Source organism: Xyrauchen texanus, chromosome 28 (assembly GCF_025860055.1).
Source record: "Xyrauchen texanus isolate HMW12.3.18 chromosome 28, RBS_HiC_50CHRs, whole genome shotgun sequence".
In the NCBI taxonomy this organism is placed as follows: domain Eukaryota; kingdom Metazoa; phylum Chordata; class Actinopteri; order Cypriniformes; family Catostomidae; genus Xyrauchen; species Xyrauchen texanus.
The window spans coordinates 34,792,977-34,812,749 of NC_068303.1; the positions used below are offsets into that span (position 1 = coordinate 34,792,977).

General features: G+C 39.0%; 1 protein-coding gene across 1 annotated transcript in view; it reads left to right on the forward strand.

Moving 5' to 3' along the window:
* Nucleotides 1-19,773, forward strand: part of rev3l (REV3 like, DNA directed polymerase zeta catalytic subunit) — a 94,163-nt gene that overhangs the window by 34,730 nt on the left and 39,660 nt on the right. Inside the window, exons 3-10 of the mRNA XM_052095249.1 lie at nucleotides 4,939-5,128; nucleotides 5,572-5,646; nucleotides 6,979-7,139; nucleotides 11,159-11,282; nucleotides 11,383-11,477; nucleotides 12,402-12,506; nucleotides 13,038-13,122; nucleotides 18,182-18,318. Coding sequence (XP_051951209.1) covers nucleotides 4,939-5,128; nucleotides 5,572-5,646; nucleotides 6,979-7,139; nucleotides 11,159-11,282; nucleotides 11,383-11,477; nucleotides 12,402-12,506; nucleotides 13,038-13,122; nucleotides 18,182-18,318 — 972 coding nt within the window. The remainder of the gene's footprint in view (nucleotides 1-4,938; nucleotides 5,129-5,571; nucleotides 5,647-6,978; nucleotides 7,140-11,158; nucleotides 11,283-11,382; nucleotides 11,478-12,401; nucleotides 12,507-13,037; nucleotides 13,123-18,181; nucleotides 18,319-19,773) is intronic.

Genomic DNA, 19,773 nt, shown 5'->3' on the forward strand with positions numbered 1-19,773 from the left:
GGCAGGTCAAAGGCCATTGGCCGTTGGCTCAGAGAACCACTGAGGAGGCACTGTGAAACCCCTGAAGTGACTGTAGAAACACAACTGGCCCTGGCACGCACTGGCACACCCTCATTTGGCCCAATAGTGGAAACTCGGCTACTGAGAACTGGAAAAGCGCTCATTTTCGTTGTTTGAGCATCGATTTATTGAATTGTTACAAACATTTGCCACAGAGCCAACAACAGGACAAATAGTAACAGTGTTGTGAACAACCTCTCGATACCGGCAGAAGACCGTGAAGAGAGCGAGGGGAAAACTGCATGGACTCGGAGGAGTAGTCTATGCCTTCTTTGGAGATGGAGTAGACCGTTCCATGGGCTTTGGTCCCCACTTCATTGTACTCAAACCATCAGGAAAGCTTGCCTCGCCCAGAGGGAGGTTTTCCACTGGAACGATGGCTGTAGAGCACAATATTATGCTTTGGTCACGTGTGCTGGGACCTAACCGCTGGCTTAGCCTCTACTTTCTGAGGATCTGACTTGGCAGGGGCACTGAACTTGGTAGGGTGCTTCCCCGAGGAAGAGCGGAGGTACTTCACCTTGGTAAGAGGTGCTTGTACATTTGTGACTACTTTTTAGCTCAACTCAAATGCTTTTAGTTTTGGCCAATCATTTTATTCGAAATAAAGTCACACTTATTTGTTCTTCGATTTTGCTTGAAGTATGTGAGGGTCTTTACTTACACTAGTTTCTGCAATTTAACTGGAATATGAGAAAAAAAGTTAAAAATTCAAAAAATGACACACTGCAGTTTAAAGACCAACTAGTCAGTTATTTTGAATTTGAAAATGTGTAATTTTGCACATCACTATGACCGTTATCTGGTGCTGATTTGAATCTTAATAAGGTGTAATATCAGCCAATTAATTGGTCTGTTCTTCTAAAACAGCACTTCCTGTGAGTCTAGGTTTGTGTTTGGGGATTTGCTCTGACTTGGATGGCCACAATCAACAATGGTCTGAGGTTTAATTTCGTTTTGCTTTGTTTTCTTGTTTGTGTGATCAGAACGTACTGCCTTAAACACTCTTTGGGTGGGCTCATTGATTTTGTTGGCTGGAGCCTTGCTGTCTCTTTCTATTTCTTTCTGTCTTTCATTTTTCTTTGTGCCATATTCCTCCCTCCCTTTCTCCTTCCTCATTGTGTGATCTCTCTCTCTCTCTCTCCCACACACATTAAACGTATACTTTCTCTATATCTGTTATTTAGCTAATGGCTTTCCTGCACTTAGGTGCATCACAAATCACTACACTACAGCTTTATATCATTCAGTCCGAATCACACACACAGATCTATCTTTACCTCAATCACATGCTACTTTGACATGTTGTCCCTGGTGGATTTTAGTTGTGGTCTCCCTCTATCTCTCCTTGCACAAAACAGAGCTGCTGTGCTCCCATAGGTCTCTTACATGCACAGACGGAGCATTGTATCCTGGATCTGGTATGTTCTCACTCATTCTGTCGGAGGAGAACTGTATGGTATTCTTCTGTGCTCCTGTAGCCTAGCGGGCAGTGCTCTTGACATGTGGTGCTGATGCATCGTGAGTGACTAGAGTTCGAATCCCGGCTCGTGAGGACCTGTGCTTGAAATTATGCATTAGGGCTGCACAATTATGGCAAAGAAATTATAATTCTAGATTAAATCCCTTAATATTGTAAATGCGATTAATTGGTTAATATATTTTACATTTAAATACTTAATATAATACTTATATTTTGTGAAGGGCATATAAATGCTGTATACTTAATGTAAGATCCTTATCCAGAACAAGCTGAGAACTGTGTTCGGGCATTAGGGTACAGTAAACTTGTCATTAGGGCTGGGCAATTAGACGATATTGAAAAATCAGCCTGTTAAGTTTTAGCAGGTAGCCCTGCTGTCATGGAAACCTAGCAAATAGCTAGCCAGCTTTGTAGCCGCTACCAAGTAAATAGCTATCCGGCTAGTTTAACATCATTGTGTACTGAACAATGCAGTACAACAGCTATCAACTGAACACAACAACTCCAACATTAACACCATTGTTGTTTATTTACAGTTGAAATCAGAAGTTTACATACACGTTAGCCAACTATATTTAAACTCAGTTTTTCACAATTCCTGACATTTTTTCAAAGAAAACAGGTCTGTCTTAGGTCAGTTAGGATCATAACTTTATTTTAAGAATGTGAAATGTCAGAATAATAGTAGAGAGAGTTCTTATTTCTTTCATCGCATTCTCAGTGGGTCAGAAGTTTACATACACTTTGTTAGTATTTGGTAGCATTGCCTTTAAATTGTTAAACTTGGGTCAACCATTTCGGGTAGCCTTCCACAAGCTTCTCATAATAAGTTGCTGGAATTTTGGCCTATTCCTACAGTTAGAACTGGTGAGTCAGGTTTGTAGGCCTCCTTGCTCGCACATGCCTTCAGTTCTGCCCACAAATTTTCTATCAGATTGAGGTCAGGGCTTTGTGATGGCCATTCCAATACCTTGACTTTGTTGTCCTTAAGCTATTTTGCCACAACCATGGAGGGATCCTTGGGGACAATGTCAATTTGGAAGACCAATTTGCAACCAAGATTTAACTTCCTGGCTGATGTTGTGAGAAATTGCTTTTAATATATCCTCATAATTTTCCTTCCTCATGATGCCATCTATTTTGTGAAGTGCACCAGTCCCTCCTGCAGCAAAGCACCCCCACAACATGATGCTGCTACCCCCATGCTTCACGGTATGGTGTTCTTCGGCTTGCAAGCCTCACCCTCAAGCCTCACAATTAAATGTTTGTTTCTTTAGCCCAGAGGACATTTCTCCAAAATTAAGATCTTTGTCCCCATGTGCACTTGCAAACCGTAGTCTATCTTTTTTATGGCAGCTTTGGAGCAGTGGCTTCTTCCTTGCTTGGCAGCCTTTCAGGTTATGTCAATATAGGACAATATAGGTTTTACTGTGGATATAGATACTTGTCTACCTGTTTCCTCCAGCATCTTCACAAGGTCCTTTTGCTGTTGTTTTGCACCAAATTATGTTCATCTCTAGGAGACAGAATGTGTCTCCTTCCTGGGCGATATGATGGATGCGTGGTCGCATGGTGTATATACTTGCGTATTATTGTTTGTACAGATGATCATGGTACCTTCAGTCATTTGGAAATTGCTCCCAAGGATGAACCAGACTTGTCAAGGTCCACAATTTTTTTTCTGAAGTCTTGGCTGATTTCTTTTGATTTTCCCATGAAGTCAAGCAAAGAGGCACTGAGTTTGAGAGTAGGCCTTAACATACAGCCATAGGTACACCTCCAATTGACTCCAATTAGCCTAACAGAAGTTAAATTAGGCTTGACATTTTTTTCTGGAATCTTCCAAGCTTCTTAAAAGCACAGTTAACTTGGTGAACAATTGTTGGAAAAATTATGCATGTCATGCACAAAGTAGATGTCCTAAATGACTTGCCAAATCTATCATTTGCTATAATTATGCTATGAAATCTGTGGAATGGTTAAAAAATGTGTTTTAATGACTGCAACCTAAGTGTATGTAAACTTTTGACTTCAACTGAATATACTATTTAGTTGCATGTTTTTTCATAATACTTAGCACTGTTACAGGCAAGAAAATGTTTCTTTTTCTTGTGATGTTTACTGGTGGTTGACGGTCCATCTTATGATGCATTACCGCCACCTACTGAGCTGGAGTGTGAAACATCACAAGAAAATATTTCAGTGGAGACAAAGAGGTCCCACAACTTATGAAGTATTAAATCCTAAACTGGTGTACTTTAAAGTTAGCTTACCCTTTGGAGTTTACTTGTAAACAAACAATTTATGTTTAATTTATTCTTGAGGTCTAACAAACATGTGGAATGCAGTTCTGCCCCATTAATAGTATAAAATGTATATCATGCTAAATATCGATATTGAACGATATGACAAAAATAGTGTGATTGTTTTTGGCCATATCGCCCAGCCCTACATTACATTGGCCCTCTTGGCAGCATAAAAAACAAAACTGTTTGTCAAATTTTGAATACTTTACACACTGAAAGAAGGAAAAACATGTCTGTGATTTGGTTACAGTGCTCAGCCACTGCAAAAAAATGTATAAATAAAAATGTGTAAATAGAACATTTTGATGCAATGCAAATAGACAAATGAATTGCTTTAATTGATGGTTTTCAAAATGAGTTAATTGTGTCTGCTATAATAGTACAAATCTCTATTGTTTATTTGATTAATTGTGCTGCAGCCCTATCACACATTGAAATGTATTTGTATTGGCCCAACAAAATGCTAAATTATTAACATTGCATAGTCTTGCAGTTTAGGGGAGGGATAATCTGAAATAGTTGAAATGCCAATAATAGAAATTGTTGGTATTGATAACAGTTTTGTTCATGACGGCTGTATAGTAAACAGCTAAAAAAAATCAGAATTTGCATTACAAATTTTTGTCCATCCCAAAGTCAAAAGTGCTGATTACTTCACAGGCATAACTGTGAAATGAGTTCTGCTTGTGGATATCTAGTTGACTGGATGCTAAGTGTCTCGAAACAAATCTTTGAATATAATACAAAGATTTTATTTGCCTCTAACTTTGCAACCACTTGTGAATAGTTCTTCCTAAAAAAGGCTCACTGTAGCAGCCTGGTACGTTGATTCCAGGCAGATTGTGACTTTGTAGTTAAAACCAGTATAAAGCAAGCCAATCAGAAGAGAGCTTCTCAGATCAAAATAGTGCTTGCCATTTTTGTGTGCTAGCCATCAGTTAGTCAGTGAACGGACTGTGGGTGTTTCTAGGTGTGCCCTCTGATATCTGACAAAACTAAGAAATGCAGAAAACATCTTCCATTTGCATTTTATCAAAGAGGATGTACTCATTGAAACTGATGCTGATGCTCTACCTCTTTCATCTCCAGGTCAGAAGACATGCCTTCATCTGCACGGGCTTTTCCCGTACATCTACGTGCCGTATGATGGATTTGGACAGCAGGCGGACCGGTACCTGCGGCAGGTGGCCTACAGCATCGACAGGGCCCTGAACGTCAGCATGGGAAACCCATCGTCTAACACGCAGCATATCTTTAAAGTTGCTTTGGTGTCTGGCATGTATGTGGGGAGACACACAAGCACACACACAAACTTGATGACAAATTTTACAGTGGGCTCCAGAAGTCTGAGACCACTTTGAAAATCTTTCCACTTTGAAAAACGTGGAAATAAACCGTTTTTAGATTTTATGTAAAATGAAGAAATATTTCAGATTTTCTCTATGTGTGAACTTCTTGTATAAAAGGTCAGATTTATTTGCATCCATTGTAGCACACAAGGTGCTCTGTGTAACATTCTCAGAGTGCATGCTGTTATTACAGCAAAAGGGGGACATGCCCCGTTATAGGAAATATTTCCGTTAATGTAAAAAATTTGTTGTGCTGATAGATTGTTATTAAAAACATTGTATTAAGCATTTTCTTTAATGGTCTCAGACTATTTTGGAGCTTATGCTAGTTGACAAGCACCTTTCCTAAACATAGATCTCACTGATTTCTCAGGCCTTTTTATGGTTTCCATATGAAGGAAAAAGCCTTTATGAAGATTTACCTCTACAACCCTCAGATGGTCAAAAGGTGAGTCATTACAATCTGGGTTTTGTTGCTCATTATGTGAGAAAGGCATGTGGGTGTGTGCTCCGTGTGCTTGAGTTTAGATGTGTGTAGGGGTGGACGATATACCAAAATGTACAGCTGTACAATATCATCATTTTGCAAATTTCAGTACTTAAATGTGTCAGTTTTTGTTACGTAAAGTGTCAAATTTCATGCGCTAATGCGTGTGATTCATTACATGTCTCTAGCCCTCTGTTTGAAAAGCTCTGGTTTGGCCTTAATATAAATGGCGTATGAATATATATATATATAAAAATCCAAAATAGTCCATGAATAGTGAGGCCTGTCAGTCCTGCTTTCTCATTGTTTCCGAAGTGAAGCATCAGTGGGCGGGGCCAAGGGTGCAGTGATTTTTTTTCGCTGTAAAGGTGGTCATGAATTAATGTACCCCAAGTGACGTAGGGTAGTCGTGGAAGTAGAAAATGAGTTTTTTTTGCAGCTTGGTTTCAATAAATGCTTTTATTGCATTGGGTATTAAGTTTTGAGTTTTAAGCACTTGTGAAAAATGTTGCATATTGAGGATGTCTTCAAAAATAATGACATTAAGTGAGGTTTGAAAACTATTAATGTCATACAAAGTCCAGTAAACATATAAAAAAAGCTAAATCAGTATTCGGTGTGACCACCTTTGGATTTAAAACTGCACCAATTCTCCTAGATACACCTGGACTGTTTTTCTTGGTTGTTGGCAGAAAGGATGTTCCAAGCTTCTTGGAGAATTTGCCACAGTTCTTTCTATTTAGGCTGTCTCAATTGCTTGTCACTTCATGTAATCTCAGACTGACACGATGTTCAGTGGGGGGTATTATGGGGGCCATGACATCTGTTGCATGGCTCCCTGTTCTTCTATTCTAATATTTTCTTTTTGCAAAGGTAATGTTTGGGAGTCAAACAATTATATTTTCTATTGACACACTAAAGCTGAAGATATAAATAACCATCTTAAGATAATGCTTTTGTGAAACCTCTGATGTGCCTAAGACCTTTGCACAGTATTGTAAATGTGTGGTTAATGTGTAGCAAGGGTTTACTTTAGGTTGTGGTTACTCAGCCCACGTGTTTTTTGACTGAATGCGCTGCAGATAATAGCCCTGGTGGCCCATGCATCTTGAGCAGATTGCGTGTCTGTTTTTAGCTCTTAAAGCCATTAACCACTCACTGGAAGCTGTGCACCTGAACTCCGAGAGATTCACTGTTCTCACTTATCTTACACCAGAGGTGCTCAATCCTGGCCCTGGAGATCTACTTTAAGTTCTGAATGTGTATGTGTGTATGTGTTTTGTGTGTCTGTAGGGTGTGTGAGCTCCTGCAGGGCGGTGCTGTCATGAACAAGAGTTTTCAGCCCCACGAGGCTCATATTCCCTTCCTGCTGCAGCTGTTCATCGATTACAATCTCTACGGAATGAACATGATCAATCTTGCCGCTGTCAAGTTTCGCAAGAGTCCCACAACAGGTAACGCAAGCAGGCACATGCAACAGCAAGAGTCCGACTCTGGTCCTTGAGTTGCTCAGGGTTCAGACAGAAACTATACTATATGGTCAAAAGGGAATTGCTTGTGAATTCTGTCCTTCCAGCTTTGTTAAAATGGTATGGGGAGGCCCTCTTCTGTTGCAGCTTGACAATGCCCCAGTGCAAAAAGCGAGGTCACGACCATCAAATTTTAAGCCTGAGCCAAAATCGTTCACTTTAAATTGTTCGTCTTTAAAATTTCATCATCAAGTAAATTTGTTGCAATATTTGTTTTTTTTTATATATATATATGTATACATACAGACAGACAGTATCTCATAAAAGTGAGTACACCCCTCACATTTTTGTAAATATTTGATTATATCTTTTCATGTGAAAACACTGAAGAAATGACACTTTGTACAATGTAAAGTAGTGAGTGTACAGCTTGGATAACAGTGTACATTTCCTGTCCCCTCAAAATAACTCCACACACAGCCATTAATGTCTAAACCTCTGGCAACAAAAGTGAGTACACCCCTAAGTGAAAATGTCCAAATTGGGCCCAAAGTGTCAATATTTTGTGTGGCCACATTATTTACCAGCACTGCTTTAACCCTCTTGGGCATGGAGTTCACCAGAGCTTCACAGGTTGCCACTGGAATCCTCTTCCACTCCTCCATGATGACATCACAGAGCTGGTGGATGTTGGAGACCTTGTGCTCCTCCACCTTCCGTTTGAGGTCTGGAGACATACTTGACCCTCAGCTACTTTAGCAAGGCAGTGGTCATCTTGGAGGTGTGTTTGGGGTCGTGCTGGAATACTGCCCTGTGGCACAGTCTCCGAAGGGAGGGATCATGCTCTGCTTCAGTATGTCACAGTACATGTTGGCATTCATGGTTCCCTCAGTGAACTGTAGCTCCCCAGTGCCGGCAGCACTGAAATTGTGAAATTGCACTCCAAACTAAACGAAAAAGCAATTAGTACAACGAAGGGATAAAACAAATAATATATAGCCTGTATAAATAACCTTTCCATTTACTGTCAGGCAAGTATTCGTCTAAACATGAGGCCAGAAAATTACACAAATGAAGACTTAAAAACAATTATAAATGTAAAAATAATAATTATAATGATGATAATAATCATCACTGAAATATAAACCATGGTTCGAGGTGAACGTGTTTGTATTATTTTGTATATTTTGCATAATTTTACAGGCTGCAGAGTTGCGTTCACAATGAACTACTCTGTGGAAATAAAGTGAACTGATCTCAAAACACCTCCTGAGCTGAGATATCTGAGGTCATCTGCAGCACTCAGAGACGACACTGTTCTTGCAAAACAAAAATCAGAAGATAGAAACAAAGAAAGTGTGAACCTTTTACATGCACGTATTCCACGAGACTGCACGCCTCTGAACAAACATACATGCGCATAGACGCTTTTCTGTCATCTGTTCTTAATATTATAAAGTGTGTTTCTTCAAGCGCGTGTCTACGGGCCAATTATTTGTAATATTAACTTGATAATTTAATATATTAATGGGAAAACGAGCCAAACATCAAAACGGTTTTACTACAGTAACCATAGTTTCACCATGGTATTTGTAGTAAACCCATAGTAACCACAAAATTGACCATGACCATACAGTCAGGGTTAATGTAAAGATGGTTTTACTATGGTAAAACCATCTTTACAATATGGATGCTACAGTTTTACTGTAGGAGAACCTTGGTTAATTGCTGTTTATTGGCAGAAACCATGGTTCTGATATTGACATGGTTACTAAAATATTATTATAATAAAACCATGGTTAATTTTTGGTAGGGTCCTTAAAACACTTATCTCTAATTACTAAATCAACATATTAGCTTAATACCTGCATTATTATGCTGCATGCATCAACATAAAGTGAATTTCAAAGGAGGAGGTTGCAACTGTGCCTCTCTTTGATGCTGTGCTTCCCTTCACCAAACCGTATGCTCTAGATGCGCTGTTAGACTTTAGATGAATCGTGGTGCAAACGCTTACTGAACCGAGAGAAGGAGAACCATATGTTGTTGTTTTTTTTTACCAAGAACCATTACACCACGAGTTTATAGCGCTATTAAGTTGGGGTTATCATTCTAAATAACATTTGCGTTACAGTTATTAACAAATAGTTGACATCTGTTATTTCATGTACTGATTCAAATGGGATTGGGATCTCAGAAATTGTAACCAAAGCCGATACCACACTAGCTGATTTTTCCAAAGATTTTCAGGTATAAGCTTCATTTACATAATTGCTGGCAATGGGTGAGACGCAGAGCGCACATTTGCATCTGCCAGCAGGGGGGTCGTTAATCTCTTGACCATCTAGACTCCCTGCTAAGTTAATGGTTCTACATATATGTGTGTGTGTGTGTGTGTGTGTGTGTGTGTGTGTGTATATATATATATATATATTACGAATATATATATATATTACGAACACATACATACACACTGGTGGGCAAATGTTTGGAATAATACACGGATTTTGCTGTTTCGGAAGGAAATTGGTACTTTTATTCACCAAAGTGGCATTCATTTTTTATCAAATCTAGACAGGCCACATTTCCAGCAGCCAACACCTTATCCTTGTGTAATTATGCTAAATTGATAATTTGGTACTAGCAAATCACTTGCCATTATATCAAACACAGTTGAAAGCTATTTGGTTTGTTAAATGAAGCTTAACATTGTCTTTGTGTTTGTTTTTGAGTTGCTGTAGTATGCAATAGACTGGCATGTCTTAAGGTCAATATTGGTCAAAAATGGCAAAAAGAAACTGCTTTCTCTAGAAACTCATCAGTCAATATTTGTTTTAATTAATGAAGGCTGTCCAATGCTTGAAACTGAAGATTTCATACAAAGGTGTACACTACAGTCTACAAAGACAAAAGACAACTGTCTCTAACAAGGACAGAAAGAGATGTGGAAGGCCAGATGTACAACTAAACAAGAGGAGAAGTACATCAGAGTCTCTAGTTTGAGAAATAGACACCTCACATGTCCTCAGCTGACAGCTTCATTGAATTCTACCCGCTCAACACCAGTTTTATGTACAACAGTAAATAGAAGACTCAGGGGTGCAGGCCTTACTCAGTTATTAATGTCCTGTCTATACATTGTGATAATTTGAATGCCACTTTGATGAATTAAAGTACCAATTTCTTAAGTTGAAAACATTTGTTTTGTTAAAAATTACACAAGTACATTTTATTGAATTTTTTTATTTTTTAGTATGTAGTTTTTTGTTTATATTATTAGTTCAAATAGCAATATTTTTCAAATTAATCGCAATATGAATTTGCATCCAAATCCCGCAGCCCTACTCTGGAGATAGTGGAAGTAATTTGTGAGGTAGTGTGAGGAAAAACACAGACCTGTTAGATTTGGGAGGGATTATAATCACAAAGTACGTCCAATTTCCATAACGTCCTCTTCGAACAGGGCATATGTGTGTTTGTATATCTCCCAGCATGAGATTGACATCAATTGCAGAGTTAATGACCCACCAGGAAATCCCGTCCATCCGGAGATTTCTCTCACACACACACTCTCCCCCAGCAAATCTCCTCAGACAAAAGGTGTTTTGGAGTTTAAGAGCCTTATAAGATAACATGATTGAGAGTGTGTGTAGTCAGCCATAACAGCATTAGCCTCTTCAAGCAGAGTTAGTGCACCTGTGTTTTTTCATCTGAGTAGAACCTGTGATAGAAAGGCAAGTAGAAAAGAAAGTGAGACATGCGCATTCGTGGATTTTCAAATTTGTGATTGGTTTCTACAGCTGTAAACATGGCAAATGCAAGTAAACTGCCTGAAATTTCCAAATGCTAACGACATATTCTGCTAAATTTGACCATTTGTTTAAGCATATAATTTTTCCAATGTAACCTTTTCATAAATTGAATTAATAAAGACCAAATATTTGCTACAAAAGTTCACAATTCACTCCCCCTCTCCCCTCTCTCTCTCTCTCTCTCATTACAAGGCGAGCATACGTCCAGTAAGGTGGATGGCACTATCCCATGGAAGAGTCCCTGCACGTTCAAACTCAATGACAGTGAGCTGAGGGACACAATGTGCACTCGCTGGGAGGAAGACAACATACCAAGGTGTGTGGGTGTGTGCATGTTGATGCCATACGAAATTGGTTTCAAGACTAAAATGTTACATTTTGCCTTTATTTCATATGCGTGTAATTGTGTTTTGCAGTTCTCTGATTCTAGAGGAGGTCAAACGCATTAGTGTGTGTGAACTGGAGGTTGATGCCGTGGCTGCTGATATTCTGAACCGGCTTGATATTGAGAGTAAGGATTGAACTAAGAACTGGGAGAGAGATGTGGATACTGGCTCTGTTACAAAACCTATTGAGCTACCTACCTAGACAACATTTTAAGGCATTATATGCACGCTGTTCCTAACGACAATATATTTTTCATTTATTTTCTATGTTTTAATAATGTATAATTATTATGAATACAAATCAGGCACGTATTTCGATTTCGCAATACTGATTGTCTTTAACACAAGCGAGTCTCCGTTAAACATCACTGAATGAATGAGCGTGCCCAAAGGCGTCAACCCGATTGCAACAGAGAAATGGGGTACAGTGACTACTAGTTACAAATCAAAATGGAAAATGCACATAGCAGTATTTAACTAAGGTATGTATTGCTGAATACAATTAGAATAATACTATGGGGGAATATAATGTAGAATATGTAATTATTATTTCTGTTCTAGTGTCACCATTGCCCTTTTATTTTTACAAGGAAAGGAAAGGTACTGTTGTATATGTCTTAAAAGTAGTAGTAGTAGTAGTAAAAATAATAATAATAATAATAAAACATTCAAGCTCAACCTTTCTTGATTCAGGCTTTGTTTAAAGTATTGTGAGAGTATCGAATGGTGAATTCGGTTTAATGAATCGAACCAAATTGCTACGCCCTTAAGCTGTACTTGTATGCCTATTGCCTACATAGAAAATAGCTTCCTAGGGGCATTACTAAGATGACTATTAAACTGACTTGCTTTAAAGGAACCGCCATTTGTATTAATTCCTCGCTTTGAACGTGACATCTCCCCAGCTTAAGTAGACAGTTAGCCAGCTCACTAGGGTTTGGAGCCGAGGAACAGAGCTGTTGTGTGGCTGCATTGCCAACTATGTGTGCGATGGTTGTGTAAAAGAGGCGCTGATGCGTGTGTGCTTAAATCCTGTGTGTTGTGCTCAGATCAGATTGGGAGGAACCCGGGTCTCCAGGCCATCTGGGAGGATGAGAAACAGCGACGACGAGAGAGAAGTCAAAGCTCTCAGATTGACACGCCTGAGTCGCAGGGTGAGAGAAACTGCCATATATGTCAGTAACAAGATGGCCTCACAGACATTTTCATGTCTTCAGTGTTTAATGTATCATTCACCAAAATGTGTCAATAGCCTTTGTACAAGTCTCTATATGTTGCAAGGGCATTATGTTTTAATAAGGAGAAACAATGAAAATGGACATAAGACTGTTTTCACATTTGGACCAATTGCTTTGAACCCTATATCAATTACACCCTTCCTTGGGTCATACAGAATCCAGCGATACAACATTATACAATATCACCCATATTGCTTCTCCGCAATTTCGAATTTTCATATAAAATGATATATCTTGTGAACCCCTTTCATGATAAACCCTTAATATCAAGAAAACAAACCAAACTATGACATAAAACAGACTTTGATCTGCAGCAAAATCTCTAGTGTGAAAATGGCCTTTATTTGTTTTTTGCTTCTGTCATAACACCATGTTTGTGGAATTTTGAGCGCCACTATTAATAATAATATTGTTGCCTAACTTTTTTTTACTGCCTTAACATTTCAGATCGAGGCTTTGTGGAGTTTGCGGAGAGTGAAAGAATCTTCATGAAGAGATTTAAGGAAATTCTCAGGGAAAAGGAATTTGACGTGTGAGTGAAACCTGTCATAAATTCAGTATATCTATATTATATATCCTTCTTTGCAATGAATCAGTTCACAAATCGTGGTCTGAATGATTCGAAATGAAATGATTTTTAAAAGTCCTGATCCATTAATCACTAACGTCTTCAAATTACACAACTGTCTGTCTTGTCATACAAGTCGTAGCGTTTTCAAATTACATGAGGAATCGGCGATGGGGTGCCGATTCCTCGTGTAAATCACTTTACAAAACATTTCACCATTGACGAATCCCCGACGACTCTGCCTGGACTCCAAATTAAGGAGTCCAACAGAGTACTCGTGAGAAGTGATAGGAGATATGAAAACAAATGCATGATCATATGTTATGAATTTCATAATATGATGTGTATGTATTTAATTTAATATTTTATTGGTTAAAATATGAAAAAGCAGCTCGTACTGAAAAATCGACCTATTTGCTTACCTGACTGTCCAAGAGAATTTGCAATTTCTCTCCAACTCTTCTCTTTCTCCACCGTTGTGGTACAGTTCAGATGAAACATCAAACATTGGCATTGCTCCTGCCAATGTTCCACAAATTTTTCCTCCATTTCTTCAGTCCAATGAGACTTTCTTGATATCGCAGCCATGCTAGTTGATGTTCTGTTGCAGGTACATCAGGACTCCTCCCACTGAAACTTTCCGTGCCCCATTTCTTGCTCTCAGGCTTTAGGTCAACGCTGCAGTTGTATTCAGTCCAAACATATTTCACATTGTGCGATTTTGGAATCACAGACAGGTCAAGATATTTAACATTCTAGATATCTCGCTGACATCGGCGACGCATCAGCAATTCTCTCAGATCGCGTCTTTGATAGTTCATACATTGCGTTCGTCACTCACGGGAGCGAGCTCCGATTTGCCTACAATTTCGGGCTTTTGTCGGCGATCTCCACAAAACTGTCGGTGAGCAAAAATTGGGCTTAAAATCGTGTAGTGTAAACTCTGCATTAGAAAACATTACTGATAGCAAGAGGATGATGCACAGATATAAACAATTGTTATCACTTCACATATTATTATTGAGGAAAAACTAATGGTTATAAAATGTGCTTTGCCTATGAACAAGTATTTAACGCACATACCGGTCTGCTAAGCTTGGGTTTCTTGTACCACTTAGGATTTTCTTTCCACCAGAAAAACAGATCCTTGTCCATTGGTATCCATGACTTCAACAAGAACCGAATATAAATAGTCTAATTGAATAAGAATCAAAATAATAAAAGAAATGCCACACTTTACAACAACACATTCACAGCGCCCCCAGTGGACTCAGTTGTAATGGGGAATCTCCAAAAGAGGGCTTGTTTACTCCAGAAGGGGTGGGGTTGCCCCAACTCCAAAATGGGGTGTCACTTCCAACACATGGTTAGGGAAAGTGTTAAGTTTGGAGCTCTGCCTGCAGTTATATCCTTCTCGAGAGATCCAGATAGAAAGTACAGGATAATTCAGCATTGCCCATGACAGGCAAATGAGCAAATTGAAATAAATTTGCAACTTTAGAGTAGCGACTAGCTAGTACAGAATGACTTCTCGATTCCTCGTGCACATCTCTACTAGAAAGGTTGTGGAAAACTCATGGAGTGTGAGAACACTGTCTAACAAATGTGAAAGAGAGGTTGAGGAAAGAAGAGATTTTAGTGAGATGTTTTAATCACTAGCCAGTCTCCTGACAGCTGCGTTGCAACTGCCTCTGTGCCACAGGAGTCGTTAACCAAAAGACTAATTAACACAGAGAGAATGCGTCTGGCACAGCTCATCTCAGGAGACCCGTTCCAGCAAGACGTGTGGTGCAGAGATGTAGATTCCCCAAAACTCGTAGCACTGCTCGTGTTAGCTCATGCACAAATGTTTTTTTCACTTGTTAGATAGTAAACTGGATAGTTCACCCAAAAATGAAAATTGTCAGCATTTTTTCACCTTAACATGTGCTTATAATAGTCGACTAGTCGTGACGTCATATCCCCCACAGGTGAGGCAGAAATACCAATCCCCTACCTACTGAATACAATACAATAGAAAATACACAGAGCACGGTTCGCATGAAAAATTGGTAAAATGTGAAAGCTGTCATGCGGACCGGGGTGCGCACCGCGGTACCGAATCCGAGACTACATGTAGGAGGTTGTCCGAGTTCGGTTGCAATGGAACTGTAGTGCGATTCGCGTGAATGTGAAAGCAACTCGGACTCAGGTGCATACTCGTTCAGGAAGTAAAGTAACCTGCCATGGATTTTAGCCGATGAAGACATTATTAGTTTCGACAACAAACGAGGATCCACACATTTCTGAAAGTCCCAAAAAAGTAATGACACCACAATGACACAAGTACAATCAACACTATACATATTGTCTGTCTATCTGTCTGTCTATCTATACACCTTATAAGTACTATATATAAATACTATTATAGGTTAGAAATATAGGGTATAATAGGAGATGACAGTGGCGACACCTTGGACAGGTGCGTAAGCATGCAGTGTAAACAAAGATGCAATTGAATTCCTTGCAATCAACTATCTCATCAAAAAACAGTTTGCAATTAGTAGCAAGCCGCCTTCCCCGGGACACCTGATGAGATACGCCATGAAGCGGACAAATACGCAGTTGTCGTTCACTCTGCTGTGCATAATGGCACCAAAATAACAAAGTACGACGAGTCGCATTGTGTTCACCATGCGTGTTTGTGATGATGTAAGATGAACGCAAATGGAACAGGGTTTGATAGAATCAAGTGAGTGTGAAACCAGACCAACTCTGTGGGAGGCACCGGGAACAATCGCACTCCGAATCGCTACTTGTTATAAGGATGTTTAGTGTTACTGGGAAAACAAGACAAAAATAAAGTTTGAAGGAATCAGGTACAGTATGTTGTCAAATGTTGATTTTGGTGAAGCTAATTGGTTGCAGTTAAACGGTGAGGCAACAGCAAGCTACCTGAAAGCCAATTGTGCAGTCGGATGCTGGAATCAACCCAAAACTGTTGGTGGACTGCCAGCCTTGTGTCACCCACACTTACAAACGCATGCATGCACGTACACACTCGGTGTCCTCTGATGAAGATAAATGAATGCTAATAAAAGCAGATAGCATGAATGTGTGTTCTCAGGGGCTTCTCGATGCAGGGGGAGGGGGTGTTGATGTGAGAAAAGGCCCTGTTTACATCTGGTATTTAAAAGAATAGTTAGTTTTTGTGTTTGTACATTGTGCCTTGTTTACACCTGTATTTAGCATGAATGCACCCTTGTGATCAGATCACCGGAAATGGATATTAAAGCTAATGTGAGGTTTTTTTGTTGTTGTTGTTTTTATGACTGAATTTGCTGCAGATTTTCTCAAAACTTGTGATGCCATTTGCAGCTTTTTTGTGTTGTTTTGCAGTGAAAACACAAATAATCATAGTATACGGGTATGTGTGTAATTTATGTCAATGATGATATACGTGCATTTACCTGTAAATATTTTGGTTCATAACTGAATATGCAGCAAGCAAGCTAAAAATTAATACACACATGAATAATATACATTTAAGATGTGAAACCCACAATATAATACGATTTCAATGAAAGACCCTTCATTTTTTTATTTTAAAAGTTTCTGACTTGGACAATGCAAGTAAACTTTTGTAAAGTTAAAATGGTAGACCTACAATAAAACTGTAAACAAAAAACACAAATGAGGAGCGATTACATCGCCTGAATGCGATCGTTTGATTATTGAGCACATTCAATTCTAATGACATTTTACTATGCAAATAAGGGAATTTTAAGCCTCACTTGAACAGTGCATTATGTGAACTCAGCAGTTAGTGCGTGTCATTATCACTACAACAACCAATAACTAACAAAAATGTTAAAGCTGAAGTAACTTTTTCAGTGTTAAAATACTTTCTTCTATGCCAGCTTAAAATGCAGAGATAGCTATAAGTAAGCCATTCATAGGTACATTTTCTCAAAAACTGTGAAAACTGCTCCTCTGTGGCACTTTACAAATTCCTGTGTTTGTTTCGAGTGACCCGCTTGGACCCTATTTGACAGTTTGAACAACTGCAGGTGAGGGTTTGTTTTGAAAACATTGTTTATTTTTGCAGTTCCGCTTTGTGGTGCTAGTGTTGCAGAACCTACATACATCAGCTTTAAATTAAAGTGAAAACGGGGTGCTTTGTGTTCACTATCTGAAGTCTAAACCTTTTCAGGACCATAGATGGCAAAAGTACATCGCAGCTTCACCCAAAAATGAAAATCCTCATGATTTACTCACCTTTAAGCCATCCCAGATGTGTATGACTTTCCTTCTTCAGCAGAACTGAAGTGAAGATTTTTATAAGCACATTTCAGCTCTTATTGTCCACACAATACAAGTAAATGTGTGCCATCAGTCTGCTGTATGTTTGATGGTCCAAAAGGTATATTTAGGCAGCATAAATGTAATCCACACAACTCCAGTCAATCAGTTAATGTCTTCAGAAGCAAATCGATAGGTTTGTGTAAAAATAAGTTGACAATTAAAACTTTAATAACTTTAAAAAATCACTTCCTGCCAGCAGTTGCATGATTTAAGCACAATGGTGCATTCAAGCAAGAAGTTGGAAGCATGTGCTTTGTATGCAACAGAGGAATGAACGTCATACAAGAGTTAGGCCATTTCAAACAGCAATAAAGTGCTGTCAAGAAGCAATGATTTAAAGATAAAAACAATTTCATTGATTTGTTTCTTACACCAACCTATCGATTTGCTTCTGAAGACATTAATTGATCGACTGGAGTTCTGTGGATTACCTTTATGCTGCCTAAATATGCCTTTTGGACCGTTAAACAGACAGCAGCCTGATGGCACTCATTTACTTGCATTGTATGGACAAAAATAGCTGAAATGTCCTTATAAAAATCTTCACTTCCTTCTTCATTAGAACTGAAAGGTATACACATCTGGGATGGCTTAAAGGTGAGTCAAACGGGTGTAAAGGTGATGAGTGATTGAGGAGGCAAAGGGCTTAATATTTGTTCTTTCTTGCTTTTACCTGCAGGACTCAGACTGGCTCTGAAGTTGATGCTAATGAAGACTCTTTTCCTGAGCTTTCCCTCCATCTTGCGGTCCTGAGCCCTGATGACTTACCCTGCATACCTGCCAGCCAAGTAGATGTACACCAAGATGCAATCAAAGGTGAGGTGACCCAGTCTCCATATATGATTGATATTCCAGCTGCTGGACAAATACAGATAATTAATTTTTTCCAGAACTTTCTACCAAAGACAGAACCTCACTTATATAAGATTGTAATATTTTAATTTGATACATATTCTGTTCTACAAAATTGCTTTGTTGGACAGGCTAATGATTCTCCTTGAAGGGACAGTTGTTCCAAACCTGTATGACACTTGTCTTTTTTGTTGAACACTAAAGATTTTGTTACACGGTGAGTTAGTTGACTTTCAATGTATGGGGAAAAAAAATGTAATGTTCACTAAGGCTACATCCACATTAATCCAGATATATTTGAATACATCGTTTTTGTTTTAGTAATGCTCTCAGACCACACTAAAACATATGAAAACTCTCAAATCCCCTAACTGTACATGTGAAAAATCGCCGTTCATGTATTGCCTGAAACGCAGTTGTCCTCGTGTTTTGTGGCGCGAAAGCAGTTCTGAGTAAACTTTGCATCACCTTTGATGGAATGTATTGTGAAAGTTGTAGAAAGTGACCATCTTTAACAATGTTCTCAATGTCAATAGCAGGCACAATATGGGCCGCCATCTTGATTGTTCGGGTTGAATGGATCACATGACTGCATCACATGGCAACAAATATGTCATAGTTTTCAGATATCTCCGTCTTCCCCATCCACACTACAATGTGAAGAAAGCATTTTCAAATTCATCCAGTTAGGAGAGCGTTTTAGAAAAGCGGTCCAAAACGGCATCTTAAGCTTTAGGTATACTTCCATTTTGATGCTACCGCTCCGTGTCTGTGTACAGTCTAACGTGAGCCTGTCAAAGTATACTTCGTATAACTGTGAGCGCATACACAGGTAGTTGGTGCATGCACGCTACCACTGCTATGAGACAGGACTATTTCTCATCAGGAGTTTAGACCCATTAAGATGTCTTTATATTCCTTCAGACACATATACAAATGCAAGTATCTCTAGTTACAAAGGTAACTGTGGTTCTGTGAATTCCAGATGACCACTAGAGGTGGTGCTTAAGCACTTGTGGATTATCGCAGCACCAGCTAGATAGATCAAGAGCATATACCAACAAAATCACAGTGATGTAGGCTGAGCTCTGAGGATAATAGCCACATTAGCTCAATGTTCAGCCTCTGTATGTCTTTTTCATGCATTCCAAGTTTCAAATAACTCTGGCGGCCATCTGGAATTCCCAGAACCACAGTTACCTAGGTATCTAGCATTCTGTTTCATTCCTCTTGACCGCAAGTGGTGGTGCTTAAACACTAGTGAATGCATATTCAGGAGTAATGCCACTCACCTGAAAAACAGTCAAGGCTGCCCCTGAATAACTGCTGAACTCCTAGCATAAAGGGTAGCAACATTGACCTTGTAGAACTTTAAAGGGGTCATATAATGCCATTTTTGTACAAGTTAATATGAATCTT